At 43.3% G+C, this 15,368-nt stretch overlaps 1 protein-coding gene across 6 annotated transcripts in view; it reads left to right on the forward strand.

Moving 5' to 3' along the window:
• Window positions 1-1,058: 1,058 nt before the first annotated feature.
• The window catches only part of TSPAN32 (tetraspanin 32), a 72,740-nt gene continuing 58,430 nt past the window's right edge, over window positions 1,059-15,368 (forward strand). For all 6 annotated transcript variants that reach the window (XR_013346321.1, XM_077818270.1, XM_077818272.1 and 3 more), the window contains exons 1-3: window positions 1,059-1,166; window positions 6,709-6,823; window positions 9,044-9,141. Coding sequence is in view for 5 of the 6 variants with exons in the window: in XM_077818270.1 (XP_077674396.1) it covers window positions 1,101-1,166; window positions 6,709-6,823; window positions 9,044-9,141 (279 nt within the window). In the remaining variant the exon portion in view is untranslated. The remainder of the gene's footprint in view (window positions 1,167-6,708; window positions 6,824-9,043; window positions 9,142-15,368) is intronic.

The raw sequence follows: 15,368 nt of genomic DNA on the forward strand, positions 1-15,368 counted from the left end.
ATTTCCATATCAAGTGTGCTCTGTTTTCAATTAGAAAGATATTGTGTATTTCTGCCAGCCATGCAAACACGACCACAGGTCTGAGAGTCAACCTGGATTCTTTCCTTCTCCCATATCATCAGCCCCAATAAAGGTTCTGTAGTTCAAATTCTACCCTCAGACATACTTGGGTAATTCTGTTTTTTTGGTTTTTTTTTCATATTCTGTTTCCAGTGACACCTCTGCAACATCCATTGCCTTCTGAGGGTTTGCACAGGTGCAACTGATTACAAAATTGTTTACCAAATTCCAGACAATGCACAAAAAGGATTAGAACCCAGCTCGCTTTCTCCTAGCTGTGTATGGGTCTGCAGCACTAATGGGAGTAAAAGAAAGTAGTCAACTTGCATTAGACACTAAGATAACCAGATATTACTCTGTATACACAGACAAAAGGTCTTTTGCATGAGACGGTACCACTTTTACACAATCACTTCTCAGAATAGAATTGCTCTTAAATGTTTTTCTCTCTCATTCAGAAATCTGGATGTTAATAGGTTCTTGAGTCAGAGAGGATTGTATTTTTGGGGCAAGGGAAGTAATATCTTGTTATCCAGAGCAGGCTGACATTTTTCATACAAAATGATTTTCTTCAATCAATGGATTTTTTTTTTTCAAAAACGCCAAAGCTTTTTGTGAAACTTTATTTTTTCAAAATTTTCCTTTTCCTGGTGACTTATTTTTACCAAAAACATTATAAAAATAGCTACTGAAAATTTTAATTTATCAAAGCACTGTATGTCAGTAAAATGACAAATTTCAATCACCATTTTTATAAGTATTTCAATAAATTTGACTTTAAAATCTCACGAATTTAAAAAAAAAAGATTCATTTCAAGCTCTCATATTCATAGCTAATAATAAAACTGTTATAAACACTGAGAGCCTTGGATGAAAAGTGCTGTTAATAATAATCCATTTTGCGGTAGGTGTGTCAGCGTGTAGTAGGACTACACTTCCCAAGATGCACTACTGACAGCTTCTCCTGTGAGCTGCCCCAGCTTAGCTGAAGCACTGTTCTCCAGGGACTGACTGCCAGTACTGAGTGAGAAGAGGATAACATGGGACAGAGACACTGGGTCAGGACCACCAAATGCCAGCTGATAGTGACCAGCCTCTTTGTCATGGTAACAACCAGAAGTGGAAACCTGGGATAAGTAAACTGACCACCTTAAAATTCTTTCTTAAAAAGGAACTGTAAAAGTTGTTTCTCTCATTTCAGTTTTAGGACAGAGAAAGTCTAGGGTGAAAGAAGCAGACTGTATGAATTACTGCATCCTGAACTGTTATCGCTACTCCCCAGCATTGCCTTCTGTCGCCGATAAGCTTTTGGTTTCTCAAGTGTCACTGTAATGCAACTCTTTCACAATTCTGAGCTAGCCTTTAAGTAAGAAATTTGTTGCTGCCATCAGACATGGTAGTTTTAAGATGAGGACAGGGATATCTTCTCATGCTTCTCTTTTTTAAAAAAAAAATTATTGCACTTGGATGAACAATTTCTTGAGGTGCGTGTGGTTTTAAATGTGTTGGATAAGCTAGAGCATCTTTGTAGTCTGACAGAAGCCTGTCTACTGGTACAGATATTGGATAGAATGTAACTTTTGGAATCTTCTGACTCTGTACTACAAACTCTATAGTTCTGGTTGAGCGGCTGTGGAGAAGCAAACGTGAGGAAATTTGGTGAACTCTTCCAAGGAGTTCTGGGAAAACTGCACTACAATTTGCTCCCCTTGAAAAAAAAGAGAGAGAGAGAGGAAAACAAGTGAATATTTAAGTGAATATAGCTCTATAGTTGGTTAAAAAGACTGGAGGGGGGGAAACGTGGGGAAAATTTCATTGAAAAAAATGTAAATTCAAAACTTAGTTGACTAGCTCTAATTGCAGTACATTGTTCTCCCTTCAGAGAAGGGCTGCCATTGTGCTTATGAAGTATACGACTTATTCAAGGTAGAATTGCACTCAAACCTGTTGAAGGGGGAGGTGCTTAGCTCAAGTTTAGTTTATTTGTATCCTTTACAAATGGATACAGACAATAACATGCATCAATAGTGAGGCCATGAGGATTTGTTTAGATTGGTATTTCTGCTGGAAATCTGAGCTGAATGAAGCTGGACCAAACCTTTTACTGTGTATGTATAAGTGTTTTAAGTTCTGTGGTACTGAAATTGGGCAAAACTACTACTGTCTACGTGGCACTCCCTCATGGCACCAGAGCTGTGAGACACCTCACTGCTACCTGCCCTTAGTGTGAATCAGCCTGTGCCTGACGTAGCTCACCTCCCTGAAATCACCAGCTTCTATCAACCCAAGCACTGCCTTGCAGGCCTTGCTGTCTCTGTGCAGGTTAGTAATAAGTACACTTCAACCCCTGAGTCCTTGGAGTACTCGCGCAGCGTCCAGCCCTTAACTAGTGAACACTCACAGAAATAGCAGGTTTGCTAGCCAAGGGGACAGTGTGTACACTAGCTTGTTCGATTCAGCTGAGGATCAACTCTTCTGTAACATCACAGCACTGAGATAGATTTCTAGTGAAAATAGTCATGAGTTTATTATCAAAGATTAAGATTTAAAAGATAACGAGTAAGGGTAATAATGGAAACAGAAATCGTTACATATTAAACAAAAAGTGTAACACACTTCTTAGAGTCTAAACTTAACAGACTAAATCCTTGTCTAAAGTAGTTTATCTCACCTAAAGTAACCTCCCAGCATCTCCAAGCAATGTGGCTGGGATCTCTCTTTCATGAATACAAAGTGTACTGCCTTTTGCCTTCTTCTTATAGTCCCCCAAAATCCATTGTTTCCTCCCCAGAGTCAGGATGACCCTTTGTGGTTCAGTTTAGTTTCTGGTGTCTTTTTGCAGTGTTTTAGTACCATGTTGGTCCCAGGATATTAGACAAGGTGGTCTCTTATGGAACCAGCTACTGTTGTTTGTGTCTCCAAAACCTGTTTATCAGCTCTACCTTGGACACAGATTTTAAAACATATTTTCAGTATTTATACACCACTCTGTGTCATCTCTACATACATCTCACAACGATTGAGGATCAATATGACATAAGCTTTTATTAGAGACCTTGCATGATATTCTTTACGGATAAATACTAGAAAGCGGTGTGCTAAGTGTAATGAGTGTGTCAGGACTGCTAAGTTGTTGTTCTAGAAGAGTGAACCCTTTACCAGTTGGCATTGAGGGGTTCTTAGGCTCACAGTATATTTAATCTACCAAACTATGCTTCTTAGGAAAAATCTGTTGGTCATCATCTGAAAAGGTAATAAGGTTACACTTAGAGGAATAGTTAACTGCAATGTTTAACACATACATGGTTACTTCTGATTCTCCACTATAGAGTTTGAATTTCCAGGATGTCCTTTTATGAGTGGAGGATTCTTCTCCTTGTGAATATGGAAAATATTGCAGATTCTAAAGGTTTTGTATGCATGTAATGCAGTTGTTGATGCCTCCCTAAACAAAGTTAATTGAACCTGGAGAGGAGGCATTCTGAGGGAAGCCTGAATTTAGAGGACCCCACCTCAGGAGATCAGGATGAATTCATGTCTTGCCTCTTTCAGATTTTCTACACTAGGGTTTTGTTTTATTTTAAATTTCCCCACTGTTGATATGCCTATTTCAGCTCTACTCTTGGTAGCAATGGTGGGAGCACTAGCATAGCTCAGACAGCCACTCAGGGCCGGCCCACAACATTTTGGCACCTAAGGCGGGGAGCTCAAATGATGCCCCCGTGCCCCCTCGCTTGGGCCAAAACTTTGAAAGGTCTCAATTCTGCCTTCTTCCTGCAGAGAAAAATACATAGATGCTTTGAATTACATTAAAGAATTCAGCAGCCTCACTGGAAGCTGATGCTCCATCACTGACCTGACCACCAAGTTCAGTGAATGAGAACTGCATGGGACAAAAAAAGCTTGAGGGTTTAACTCTCAGATCCGTGTCTGCACTCCTCCGTTCTTTCCTCTTATGTTGGCACCATTATTGTAGCCCTGACCTCTCATGTCAGCTATCGCAATTTCTGTATCTTCCAGTTTTTTAATAAGCACATTTGTCATACCAGCTCCTGTAGTATCATCAATGTCAATAAATTCTAGAAAATGCTCTCTGACAGTCATCGTTGCAGGGACATTTTCACTAGGTTCTGTCATTGTTACAAAATGCACCATTAAAGTCATTTGTTCCGTATGGCTGATGTCAGGTGTGCAGTCCAGAATAACAGAGTAATATCTTGCTGACTTCAGACCTGCCACAATCTTCTGTTTGACTTTTGTTGCCAGTAACTGTATGATCTCATATTGAATTGTTTTTCCAAGGTAGTGGTGTGTGTACATTTCTTGAGGGGTGACTCTTCTTAGTTGCTCCTGGAGTACAGCATCAAATTCAGCCACCAGCTCCACAATTTTAAGTAAGTTTCCATTGTCTGGCACATACAGCTGATCTGAAGTGCCACGCAGTGCTAGGTTTTGAGTAGCAACCATTCTCACAATGGCAATGAGCCTTTTCAGAGCATTTTGCCAGTAAAGAGACTCCGATACAATCTTCTCTTGTTGCTGATCATCTATGGTGGCCTTTAACCTTAGTCTCATCTCAAGCTCTTTCCACCTATGGAATGCTCTCTGGTGATGTGCTGTCTTCTCATGGCATGCCAGATTTCTAGCCAGATTTTTCCAGTCCTTTGTTCCTGTAGAACCCAATGTGGCTGGAACATTAGACTGGAAGAGTTTGCAACAAAAACAGTATGCAGCATTCTGGGTTTTTGAGTACATAAGCCATGGCCTCTCCACTTTGTCACCATTGGGGATTTCACACCAGTAATATGTTGGATGGAAACTTCTATTTTCATTGTCTTTGGGGAACATGAAGTTTTTCACTTGCTGTGGCCCATGCACTACAAGGAAGTCCCTCAGGCTCAAGTGGGTCCACAGTCCTGGATCATCTAGACTTAAGGAACTAAACTCAGCAGCAGCTGTTTCTTGCGCCTCCACCACACTCTTCTCTGATCTATACTTTCCTTCAGGAATGTGCATGGCTACGTCCATTTAAGATGGAGATATGGATGCCGCAGTAGCTGCCAGGTCACCTGCATTCTGACTAACTGGAAGATCAGGCATCTCCTCACCACTCACATCCTCACTGGGGCCGGAAGGCTCACCGTGGACATTTGTGTCTATGTATCTCAGGAGAGCTCCTTCCTGCTTAGATAGAAAAGCTTCCTTTGCTTTCTTTCTTTTTCTGAATGCTGCCCCAGAGGGGGGTTTTCTTCTTTCACTCATGGCTGCTGTTCTGTGCCAGCTATAGTGGCTCTCAACACTCAATTGAAGGGGACAAATAAGCAGGCTGGTAGCAGGGCCTGAGTGAGGGAAGATATCAGCGTCTTAAGGTATGTATCTGATGAAGTGAGCTGTAGCTCACGAAAGCTCATGCTCAAATAAATTGGTTAGTCTCTAAGGTGCCACAAGTACTCCTTTTCTTTTTGCGAATACAGACTAACACGGCTGTTACTCTGAAACCTGTCATTAAGGGCCTAACTGGCTCCTGTTACTTCAGCTGACTGCCTGTTCTCCTCAAGTGGGTTCAGGGAAGCAGCAGGAAACAGGAAGCTCCCTGAGAAGCTGGTGTTAATCAGTCCAGGATCCTGGGGGTGCCAGAGAGGTACATAAGAGGCTCCTCCTCTTCTCTCTCCCTGCAGCTCCTGCTGCTTTCTGTTATTCCCTCTCACCTTTTTTCTTGCCTGCTTGATATGTCTCTTGTGCCCTCCTTCCTCCAGCACAGCACTCCACCATCTCTGTGCATCTAGAGCAGAGAGAATACATATGCACCAGCAGCAGACACCATTTTCTACACTCTGGGTCCAAGTGCCCCCTCCCCGCCCCCCGTAGTCTGGCACCTGAGGCGGCCGTCTCAGTTCACCTCATGGTAAGGCCAGTCCTGCAGCCACCATCTAACAGGCTCTGAGCAGGTTAGACAACACAGTGGTTAAAACGTTGGTGGTCACTCAGTGTGTCGTCTACAGTAGCCCTATCATTGATGGAGCTGAAATGACAGCAACACTGGGAAATTTTAGAGGAAAAAGGCTAGTGCAGACAAAGCCTTAAAGCACAGTGCAAGACTCATCTATTTACACTGCCTTTTCCTTAGCAGAGATAACAGTACACCTAAGCCACCCTCCACTCCGCAGAAAACACTACAAATTGTTCAAGAGCAAGAGCAGAGAACGCAATCTGACCCAGGACCATTCTTGAAGTTAATAACATCCCTCTCACGCACACACGTCAGAATTTGCACCAATTCCTGTAGTATTTAGATATCAATGTTAATACATTGAAAGGGACGTCCGTGAAAATATGATTCCTCTGGTTTTTCCCAACGATTACAATTTCCTCTGGTAGCAGAGTCCAAGGGATTGAGTGAGTGGTTTTATATGCAGTAATTATACAGCATTGTCCAAAGAGTTTATTAATCTGCCCAGGGGTTCCCTTCACATGTGACTTTTAGGTATATACTGTAAACTAACTCTCTCAGGGAACAGGTTATTTTCCTTCGAGCATGGATTGAAGTATCTGAGGGTACCTGATAGCATTTCATAAGTTCTGCAGTAGTTTTTTTTGTGAATCCTGCACTTGCTACTTTCCTTCCTCAGTAAAATCTCTGTTTTTCAGCTGCTGGGGCTGGCAGTCACCATACTGACCATTATCACCCACTATGGGGCTCACTTCAGTGTAATCAGTGGGGTCTCCTCTGAGGCTAACCCCTATAGAATCTTCCACAATGTCGGTAAGTGCCGCATTTTTTAGACCAACTGAGATGTCCTGTGAGGGCCAGCAACTTTGGAGCTATGTAAAATTAGGATGCAGTGAAAGGAAATTCAGAGACTTCACATGAAGTGGGATCCCAGTTAGGTGTGTAGTGTGGCCACTACAGAGGCAAGGTACCTCTTTTCTGTATGAGAAACACTTGCTTGGCCTTTTGGTGGGGGAACACTGTTCGTTGTGCCTCAGCACTGCTGAGTCCACTGTTGTCCCCCATGCTTCTCCTATTACAGACAAAGCAGAGAGAGTTATAAATATTCTATAAGTAGGCCCAAAGGTATGGGAGGAGCTTAAGAAGAACTCACAGTGGAAGTGAGAGGCTGGATAGGACCACAGAAAGGAGCACATTATAAGACACAAGCCATGGGGCCCTTTAAAAGTGTGGACATTTATATTTGTGTGGGATAGAAGGGGGACATAGGTGAACAGAAAGTAAGATGTGAGCTCTGGGTTGAAGAGCTTTCAGCATCAGCGCAGCTCCTGAACTCTCCCATTGGGTGTCAGCTAGACTCTGCTCTGGCCAGGAAGTAGGAGGCGACTGTTGCACAAGATTAGCAATGCGTAAGCTCCTGATAGTGGGTACTGGAACACATGCTCCTGTTCAGCACTCTGTGATTCAGTAGGATCTTTATCTGAGCACAGAGATAATTGTAAAGGGGACTTGTGATCTTCTGGCAAAAATAACAAAGTGGCCTGGCATGTTTCCAGGGCACATGGTTCTGCTGGAACTATGGGAGCAAAGGGCGGGGATGACGACACTGCGCAAAGGTTTATAAACTTGGTGTGGTGGGGCAAGTTAGTCATATAAAGATGAACACTGGATAAGGTGAAAGTCTCTTGCATTCTCCTGCAACCCAATCCCTTTGTATCTTGTCCATTTTTAGACCCTGATCTAGCAATGCACTTAAGTATCTGCTTAGCTTCACATACAAAAATAGTCACATTGAAGTCAATGGAACGACTCGTGTGTAAAATTAAGCATATAGGCAAGAGTTTGTGGGAGCAGGGCCTTAGATTGTAAGGTCTTTGGGGCAGAGACTACCTCTTATTTTGTCTGTTCTGTACCCTGCAGAGCGAGGGTCTTCCATGATCTATATTACAGCCACATCCAATATGAGCATGCAGACTCCTTTATACTGCAATAGTTTAACTCCGATTAGTCTTCTCTGCACCCACAGGGCTTATCAATACGAATACTTAGTTCATGGCAAACTGGGGTATAAATCTACTCCATACTAATCTGCTGCGCTCTAAGTGTCCATGTGGACCCTGTTGCTGTGCACTAAAAGTTTCCTAGTGCACTATGATCTATCCCATTTCAAAGTGGCGTAGATCAAAGCTTTTAAGTGCACAGTATAAGAATGGCCATATTGAGTCAGAACACAGATCCATCTAGCCCAGTAACCTGTCTTCTGACAGTGGCCAATGCCAGGCTAGTGCTGAGTAGATTTACACCCCAGATTGCCACAAACTAAGTGTTCATACAGACAAGCCCAGAGAGAGGGCATTTTTCTGTTTTTTCTTGTCATTTTAGTATTAGAAAGTTTTAATAAAAAGATTAACTCAATTTACCAAGATTACTTCCATTACCCAAGATGGTCAGGGATGCAACCCAATGCTCTGGGTGTCCCTAGCCTCTGACTTCCAGAAGCTGGGAGTGGACAACAGGGGATGGATCACTCAGTTGCCTGTTCTGTTCATTCCCTCTGAAGCACCTGGGATTGGCCACTGCTGGAAGACAGGATACTGGACTAGATGGACCATTGGTCTGACCCAGTATGGCCGTTCTTGTGTACACCCTTTAACACAGTCCTTTCTTTTCAGGTTCAGCAGAGTAGAATGTCTTCAGTTTCTATATCTTAAATCTCTGTCCTGACACAAAATTATGTCACCCTCCTTAAGATTTCAGCAGATTTGGGCAGGATGGGGAAGGTTATTGTGCTTTTGCTGTGAGAGGGGACTGGCACTACCTGCCAAGATTTTGAGCTCTGTGGTGTTCTCAGACTTGCCAACCTCATAGCTTGAGAAGCAAAAATTCAGAAGTTCCTCATGAAAGGCAAGCTCTTCTGAGAGCTTTAGTTTATAAAGCTTGCTTGTCAAAGGGAGCCCAACCCTGCTTAAGGTGAAAGAAAGGCAGCTAGGGCTTCATGTCTTGCTAAAACTCCGATGTGCGTCTTTCCTCCAGCATTCTACAGCGGGATATGTCTGACCATGATTCTGGTCCTTGCAGCCCTGCTGAGTACTGTTGCCACAGTGAGAGAATCGGTGTGCCTCATGGCAATGGTAAGTGTTTGGTTAGACAGGCATGGGTGGGCAGGGAACAGCGTTTCCAAATTCAGTGATAACACCAAGATGTGGAGATACAGGGAACAGCCTTTGTCTGGATCCAGCTTGCTCCCCACACTTGGTTTATCGACTGTTAAATGTGGTGTTTGTAGTGTTGCCTTAGTTGTTTTGCTTAGTGCCCCAGAACACATGGGGGAGAAGACAGCCAACACTGAATGCACATCATGCCACAGTGGGGTAGAGGTTGCCTGCTGCTTTTCAAGGCATGGCTATGCCTAACCTCTCAAAGTGACTCCAGGTGATGATTTATCTATATGTGCCCTGATTTTTTGAGGTGCTATGTATATATGCCTCTGATTGGGGTCAAGGGGAGGTGCTTATCTGTCAAGATGATGCCAGTTATTGTTGGTTTGCTTTTGTAATGCCAACATTCTTCTTTGTGATGTTCTTAATGACGTATTTCTTCGTTTTTTTTCTGATATTTGGGTCAGATTTTGAAATCCCGTGTTCTGCCCCACGATAGCAACCTTAACTCCAATTTAATGAAGTATTTTGTAAATATATATATTCACAATGATTGTGAGCTTAGAACATTTGGTGGCACCAGCTCAGTTTTGACTGCATTACCAATTTTGGCATGCTGTCGAGGCTAGCTTTCTATCTAGCTCACGCTTTTAAGGAAAACTAATTGGAGTTCATCAGCTGGTATATGCATGAAATGGGTATTTTCTCCTCAAAATGTGTCAACTACATAGCCATATCGTTTGGGGCATTCCTGCCAACCTCCTCGAGCAAAACAACCCCCATCAGGCGACACATTTGAACCATCTGTTTTGCTTCGTTTGGGATTCCCAGTACATCCACTGTCTGCCTTTCATCTTTCAGGCATTAAGCTCTTCAAGGCATTCATCTTGTGTCTTGTAAAGCACCAAGCATATTAACAAATAACACTTCTGCACAAGGAGAAGGGAGGGAGACGAGAAGGCAGCTTTTGCCCTGGTGGTGGAGGCTGTGTGTGTTTCAGCAGCAGATTCTTAGACCCTCCCTTGTTGTTTGTTTTAAGCCTCACGCATGGAGTTGCCTTGGCATCAGACAGTCCTGCAGTGCTGGAGGCGAGAGCGGGTTGTGTGCATCTAGGACAGGGAAGAGGAAAGCAATGGAGTAAGTGCCTCGTAGAGTACAGGGACAGGGGGATGTGCTTTTTCTCCTGTTGTAGTAGAGTAATATAGTCGGTGAACTCAAGGGAAGCCTGAATGTGAACTGCAAAGGCTGGGAGGCACCAGTAAATTGGAGTAATCGTGTGTGTGTGTGTAGTAATCGCGTGCGTGCGTGTGTCTGCTGCTATAAGCCCTGCAGTGTGGGTGGAGTCCTTTGCACTACCCGTTCTCTCCTTGGAAGACAGAACAGCCCAGGGTCAGGGTGCCTCTTTTTACCTAGATCCACTGTGAGTGTGTCTGAAGTGGGGGAGGGGAGAGGTAAGGTCTAAGCTTCTTGTTGACCCAAACAAGAAACTAGAAATGCGTCTTCTAAGGAAGAAAAACTCCGGCAGTCCTACAGGTTTCCTTTGAACTGAACAAACTATGTACTAATCCTCTCTTCCCTGCTGCACCACTAGAGGGTGTCAAGTTCTCAAAATAAGAGAGAAGCTGCCTGCAATCTTGTTATGAGCTGCAGTGTTTTCATACACATTCTCACCACCATTTTGTCTGTCTTTCTCTCTAGTTGTCCCCCATAGTTCTAGTAGGAAGAACATTATCAGACAGGTCAGGTCAGATTGTTCTGCCATCCTTCTTGCCAGCCTCTTACGCAGCTACCGCTCTGCAAACCAGTTTACTGCTGTTCATTCTGTGGTGAACTTAAACTTGTCCTGTGTTTTAATTGTCAAAGTCTGAGTCCAGAGCCAGCTGCACTGGCCAGCATGTCTGCTGACTGACAGAAGGTAGGGGGATGTCATGTTCAATCAACTTCTTCAGATTTCGTACATTAGATACGTTATTTGTTATTTTTATTATGTTAGTACCTATGGATCTCGGAAGAGGGTTAGGACCCTAATGTACAATCTAATAACACAGTCTCTGCCCCAGAAAGCACACAATCTTGGATTTAGACAGTAAGCAGAAACTACTGGAAGCAAGCACAGGAGGGACGACGAGGGAACAGTAGAGACAGGTATGAGTGCATGGATTAGAAATCACAATAGTTTTTGTAGACACAGAGGGTTACCAGCCTAGCCAATGCCAAACTCTCAGTGCTGATCTCTCAGTCCTGCTAAATCTGCAAGAGCTTGGGAGCTCATTACTAGCAGCTAAGCCTTGAGGTCCTCTCGCTGAAGAAAGCCTCTATGACAGTAGCTAGTAGAAGAGTTTTCAGAAAAAGGTGCAAGAAATCCCCTAATAGTCAACCGTGGAATTATCTGTCCAAAGGGGAAATTCCTTGCTAATCCCCATAAATTAGTAGCTAGCTAACACCCTCCAGGGTTTGTGTCCCTTATACATTTTTATTCCATATGTATAATGTAGCAGGGGACGCTGTTGTTGTTTGTATAAATGTCCTATCCTGGTTTGAATGTTGCTTAACTGTTGGCCTTTATATCTTGTGACAGTGAGTCCCACAGGCTAATTCTCTGTGTGTGTGTGTGTGTTTGGTTTTTTGTTTATCCATGCAAGTGCTTTTCGGGAACTAATCCTCACAATACCTCTACTGATCCCAAATTTACCAGTAGGCAATTAAAGCAAATAGATTAAATGATTTACTTGTATCAGTAGAGGAGTTGTAAGGACTGGGATTAGAACTCAGGAGACTCTGGCTCCCAGACATGGTCTCAGAGCGCTGCAGCATGTTCCTGTGTTACAGTGTGTTTCACAGAAAGCCTAAAGTCCCTTTTCTGTAGCTTTTTTGTTGATGTACTGGACTTTTCTTTTTCATTAATTATTGATGTAAAGAGGTCTCTGTATAAAATGGATCTTGTTAAGAGTATTTCATTATGTAATCAAACAGATAGAGGAGGAAGCTATAGTATTGGTGTTCTTATAGCTGTGAAAGGCAAAGAAAAGGAATAGGGACCGCTCTACACATGCCCATTGTAGATGAACTGCTTTGATAGAATACTAACATGTGGTCCATTGGATAGCATGCTGGACTGAGAGCCAAGAGACCAGAGTTCTGTTCCTGTCGCTGATACTGTGTGACCCATGAGCAGGTCACTTTACCTCCCTGTGCTTCAATTTCCCCTCCTATGCTTTGGCTGTCATTTCTATTTAGATTGTAAACCCTGTACAGAATGGGCTGTCTGTTAGCATGTGTGGGTACAGTGCTTAGCATGATGTGGGGCCCCAGTCTTGGTTGGGGGGCCTCTCGGGGTATGTCTACACTGCCATAAAACACCTGCGGCTGACCTGTGTCAGCTGACTCAGGCTCGCAGGGGATCGGCTTTGGGGCTACAAAATTGCAGGGTAGATGTTTGGGCCCTGAGAGGCAGGAGGGTTCCAGACACAGCCTGGACTCCAGCTCTAGCCTGAATGTCTACACTGTAGTTTTATAGCCCCCCAGCCTCAGCCAACATGGGCCAGTTGCAGGTGTTTTACTGCAATGTAGACACACCCTAGGCTGTGGTGTAATACAAGTAATGATACAGGGCTTGCAGTAGTGTGGTTACCCTGGTTTGAAACCAGGGTAAGTCACATTGAAGGGAAGCCACATTTTATACTAGTGCAGCACATCTACAAAAGGGGTTTCTCTGTTGTATTTACATTACAAATATCCACAGTGTAGACAGGCCCTATGTAAGATACCCACTGACATTTACAAGTAGCGTGAATGAATCCTACAGCACAGGGTGGTGGTCAGATCTTCAACTAGGAGCTGTGTATGTAATTAGGTGAATATCCAGAGGCTCCTGTGATACCAGGGAACTGGAAATGGTGGTCTGAGGTACTGCACTAGTGTCCAAAAATCTTCTTTGACTGAGCGGCCTGTGAGAGTTTTATGGTCTGTCTCATCAACTGTGAGGGATAAGAACGGATACAGTATCCTTGGCAAAGCTTGAATTGTTGCTTTCCAATGGCATACTGCAGATCAGTGAATCTAAATGTCCTGTCATTCTGGTAGCGTCCGAAGCCATGTCAGAATTGAAATGAAGGAGGAAAGGAAATAGCAGTCTCTCTAGAAGGGCTAGTATAAAGTAAAAATCTCTGACTCTAGCAGTTCGAGATACTGGGTATTGAAGTTTTGTCAGAAGTGCAGAGGAAGGGAGAGAAAAATAAAGAAAGTAATATGGCAATGAGAACAGTGCATCTTAAAAATCCAATAACTGAACGTTCTAGGGCTGGAAACACTGCTAGACCAGAACAGAATGTTTTCAGGACCAGTAAACTGTATTCCAAAGACTGGTTCCAGCCCAGTGATCAAGAAGAAAAATCCTCAGTCCCTATCTGATCCAGCTCAGCTTTTCGGTGTAGTTCAGAGTGACGTACCACTATGGCAGGCATTTAGCATAAGCTGTTTGCTTTACTGCTCCCAGATGTGTAATTGTAGGCAAGTGTGTTAGGGATTCATAACAGTACAGCAGTGCACTTCGATGCCTTGCTTTAGCAGTCATCTGCTTCCTAGGCTGAGCCTGTACTTACATCAATTATGCACCAGTCAGCAATAAGAAATCAGTCTACCTGGGCTGATTTAAAGCTGCACAGCCTCCCTAAGAAACTGACACAGGTAGAGCCAGCACTACACAGAATTCTTGCTGCATTCAGTCGGAGAGCACTACATTGATTTCTCATGCAGACAGAGCTCATCAGCTTCTTAGGAGATATGGAGAAAGAGAAAAACAGAATACTGCTTCCTGTCAGTGGAAGAATGGGGGAGTAATTTTTTTCTTTTGCACACATTAAACAAGTCATGAAATAAAAGTCCGGTTAATGTAACTGTACCGTAAATATAGTGACTGTGGTCAAGGAGTGTTCAACCACAGTGCAGGAGGAAGAGTGCAAGGATAGTTTGAAGGCAGCCTACCCACTCCCCTGATCCTGGGCCACTGTGTTGGGCCCGGTCACCTGGCATAAGAGCAGCCTTCACGTCTAACTTACTATAGCTTCCAATATCCCCAAGGGGTTGTTACAGCTCTTGGGGATTGCTAGGGCATGGGGCAGCCCCTCTTCTGGCTACAGTGGGTTGTAGGAAGTTGAACGCAGTCTCTGCCACCAGAGGATTCTCCTTAATCCAGAGTGACCGTCCTGAGGCTGGTTCTGCCAGTTCTGGTGGTGTTTTGCGTTAGCTGAGTGGTGCAAAGCAGCCCCATCACAACTGAGGACAGGGCCACTAATTGTATGCAGCATAAGATCTGAGTTTGACTGCACTGAATGAGAAGTTAAGGTGAAGTCCAGTAAGCTTTGTATTTGAACGGGGAACGTGAGAAAGGTAGATAAAAAGATAGGCCAGTCAGGGGACTGGAAAACATTTCTATGGATTCTGCCAAGTCTACAGAAGACAAATTGTTCCTTGCAGCAAGAATGAAAACAAGGTAATTCATAAAGGAGTAATTGATTATTAGCTCAGTGACAGCATTTGATGGGGCTGAATGTGCTACATCTCATACAAGAAAATGTACTGCATCGTCTTGCAACAAGCTCATAGCATTCGTCTTAGATTCTGGGGGGTGTGAAGAAGAGGCAAACTTGGCTGTTTGTATTTAAGTACAGCTACTTGTTTTTAAGAATACCTTCTAATACAATTATAAACCCTCAAACCCTCTGGCTAGGAAATAAACAAGCAGCCTGTAATTCATTTACGAGTACTTCTAGGAGTCATGTAATTACAGATCTAGCCTGGATGGAGGGAGATCTCCCAACAGGGTACAAATTTCAGTACTGGCAACAAATTACATAAAATAAAGACTGGTAGAGCAGACACAGACAGGCAAAGGAGTGGGCAGACATGGTGGGAGATGTGGAGAAGGGTGTTAAACTACAAAATAATCTGATACATTTGAGAGATTTTTATGAGTAGTATAATAGTTTGGGGGGAAAGCAGAAACTGATTTTGTGCCACATTTTGAAATTATTTCCATTTGGCAGCATGGAAAATGTACCAATTTTGGCAGGGGTGGGGAGGTTATGAATTTTTTTCAGTATCTTTATTGAAATTTTTCATGAAACCTTTTTCATAATCTTTTTTTTTTTTTCATTTTCTGAAAACCATATTTTCATATTGGTACTGAGTAAAAATTTGAG

This window comes from Eretmochelys imbricata, chromosome 6, assembly GCF_965152235.1.
Source record: "Eretmochelys imbricata isolate rEreImb1 chromosome 6, rEreImb1.hap1, whole genome shotgun sequence".
Classification (NCBI taxonomy): Eukaryota; Metazoa; Chordata; order Testudines; family Cheloniidae; genus Eretmochelys; species Eretmochelys imbricata.